The 2,972-nt window shown below is 36.9% G+C and overlaps 1 protein-coding gene across 1 annotated transcript in view; it reads left to right on the top strand.

The window, feature by feature from the left end:
* Positions 1-2,326, top strand: part of LOC140918856 (uncharacterized) — a 14,050-nt gene extending 11,724 nt beyond the window's left edge. Inside the window, exons 4-5 of the mRNA XM_073363657.1 lie at positions 1,995-2,053; positions 2,224-2,326. Coding sequence (XP_073219758.1) covers positions 1,995-2,053; positions 2,224-2,326 — 162 coding nt within the window. The remainder of the gene's footprint in view (positions 1-1,994; positions 2,054-2,223) is intronic.
* The last annotated feature ends 646 nt before the right edge of the window (positions 2,327-2,972 follow it).

Below are 2,972 nucleotides of genomic sequence, written 5' to 3'. Positions count from 1 at the left end.
CTGTCTTTTGTGGCTGCAAAAGCCCTCACAAATGCTAACCTGTTTCTGGCATTTTGTGGCTGCAAAAGCCCTCACAAATGCTAACCTGTTTCTGGCATTTTGTGGCTGCAAAAGCCCTCACAAATGGCAGACTTTTGTGGCTGCAAAAACCCTCACAAATGCCTGTCTTTTGTGGCTGCAAAAGCCCTCACAAATGTCAACCTGTTTCTGGCACTTTGTGGCTGCAAAAGCCCTCACAAAATTTTGTGACCAGCTTCTTTGTGGCTGCCAAAAGCCCTCACAAAAGCCACCTTTGTGGCTGATTATACCACCTTTGTGAATGAATATAATGTGTTATTTATACACGGCTTTATTCCTATTCATTCTAATTGTCCTCTAACTAACTAACTAACTAATTCAATGGTTAGTTAGTTAGTTAGTTATCACATACAATTAATGTCTTACTTGAATTACAAGTTATCTAACATTTTCCCTTAATTCAAGTATCTAAGTGTTACTACACTTAGCATTTGTCTTAACTCCTCAAATCTATTTGTCCTCAATGCCTTGGTCATGATGTCAACCACTTTCATTTCAGTTTGACAATATATGAGTTTTAGCTCGCACCTTCCAATTTGATCTCTTAAGAAGTGAAACTTTGTTTCATTGTGCTTGCTTCTTCCATGAGACACATGATTTTTTGCTAGATTTATGGTTGAGATGTTGTCAATCATCAATGATATTGGCCTGCATACTTCAATCTTCAATTCTGTTATTAATGATTCCAACCATAGTGCTTGGTAGGCTGCATAGCTGCCAATACTGTATTCAGCTTTACATGATGACAATATTATGACTAGCTGCTTCTTTGAGCTTCATGTTATTGGAGATTTCATGAATTTGAATACATAGTCTCATGTGCTTTTTCTATCATTCTTATCTCCACACCAATCAGAATTTGAATATCCCACTAACTCTCCATCTCCTTGCTTTAATTCTGTTGCAAACATTATTCCATACTCTAATGTGCCTTGAATGTATCTCATGATTCTTTTGACTACAATCCAGTGAGAGGGCTTGGGATTCTCCATGAATCTGCTACTGAAACCCACATTATAACAAAGATTGGGTTTTGTGTTGCACAAGTACCTTAGGGATCCAACAACCTGCTTGAATAGAGTAGTGTCAGTCATCTCATCTTTAATTTATTTCCCTAGCTTTGCATTGATTTCAATTGGAGTGACAACAGGGTTGCATCCAGCCATATTATACCTTCTCATAATTTCTCCAGCATACTTCTTTTGATGCATCACCATCCATACTTTAGTTTCTGTGAACTCCATTCCTAGAAAATAGGCCAACTTGCATATATCTGACATTTCAAACTCCATTCTTCATGATTTCCTTGAATTATTCTATTTCCTTCCTGCTGCTGCCAGTTACCAGCAGATCATCTACATACATGCACATTAAAAGCACTTTTGGCCCTCCATTCAGTTTGTAATGTTTCACATAAACTCCATAACCCACTATGCACTTGATAAAGTCAATGTTGATTAGGAATGAATCAATTCTTTTGTTCCAAGCTTTTGGGGCTTGCTTCAGCCCATAGAAAGCTTTCTCAATCTGAGCACTTTAACCTTATTTCCCTTAATCATAAATCTTGGTGGTTGAAAGACATATACTTCTTCTTCGAGCAATCCGTTCAGAAATGTAGATTTGACATCAAGCTGACACATTAGTCAGCCTCTATCACATGCTAGTGCTATTACTTGTCTGATTGTCTCAATCTTGGCCACTAGTGCAAACACTTCAGAATAACCTATACTTGCCATTTGAAAGAATCCTTTGGAAACCAATCTAGCTTTGTATTTAGAAATTGTTCCATCTAAATTCAACTTGAGTTTGTAGACCCATTTCACTCATATTTGCTTCTTTTTATAAGGTAAATCAGTCAAGTACCAAATTTGATTCTTCTCAATTGCCTTGATTCTTCTATCATTGCTTTTTTCTAGGGTCCTCTCTTCATGGCTTCTTCAACATTTAAAGGTTATGTATATGCAAATAAGGCAAAGTGAACTAGGTCTCCACTTTTGTCAATTTCTTTGTCATTGTATACATCAAATTCTTTTAAATGTGTTGGTGGTTGTCTTACTCTCTAAGATGTGCTTGATTCTATCATTTCATCAATTGTGTCTCCACTGGCTTGATGATCATCTTGCATTGATAATGGAATTTGTGTAGGCTGGTTGCTGCTACTAGTCTCTTGTTCGCAGTGTTGGCTAGTACTGCTTGTATCCTGTCTCTAGTCCCAGAGCTAGCTGGTGTTGCTGCTTCCCGCTTCTAGTCCCAATTTTCTTGCTAAATTATTTTCACATATCTGTTGACTACAAAATTTCTTTTAGTAGGATCATAGAGCTTGTATGCACCAGCTGGATGGTATCCAACTAGTATCATTGTTTCACTTTTGTCTTGCAACTTCCTTCTCTTCAGGTCTGGCACATGTCTGAAACATAGGGCATCAAATATTCTCAAGTGCCTTACTGTTGGTTTCTTACCACTAAAGATCTCCCCGAGCACTTTCTCCTGCAACTTCTTTGTTGGACTTTTATTCAAGATGTAAGCAACAATTGATGCAGCCTCACCCCATAACTTATGTGTCAAACCCTTTCCCTTTAACATGCTTCTAGTCATGTCTAGAATGATTATTGTAACACCCCGATTTTCAAAGCGAGGGTATATTTTTTTTTTCAAAAGAAATTAAACTAAAACAGAGAAATAAATAAGGAAATGCCTTTGGATAAATAATTGAGTCATTATAATTCACAAACAGCGGAAAAGTTTCTCCAAATATAAATCCAAAGCATTTACACAACAACAAATGGTACATGGAACCCATTCAAATAAGATGTCAAACTGACAATATTAGTATAAGTACAGTTTTCCAAATTAAAATACTCCAACCCAAAAAGAAGGACGTCTAGTCCCTATAC

The sequence above is a fragment of the Cicer arietinum genome, chromosome 7 (genome assembly GCF_000331145.2).
Source record: "Cicer arietinum cultivar CDC Frontier isolate Library 1 chromosome 7, Cicar.CDCFrontier_v2.0, whole genome shotgun sequence".
Classification (NCBI taxonomy): Eukaryota; Viridiplantae; Streptophyta; class Magnoliopsida; order Fabales; family Fabaceae; genus Cicer; species Cicer arietinum.
This window is presented reverse-complemented; position numbering and strand designations above follow the sequence as displayed.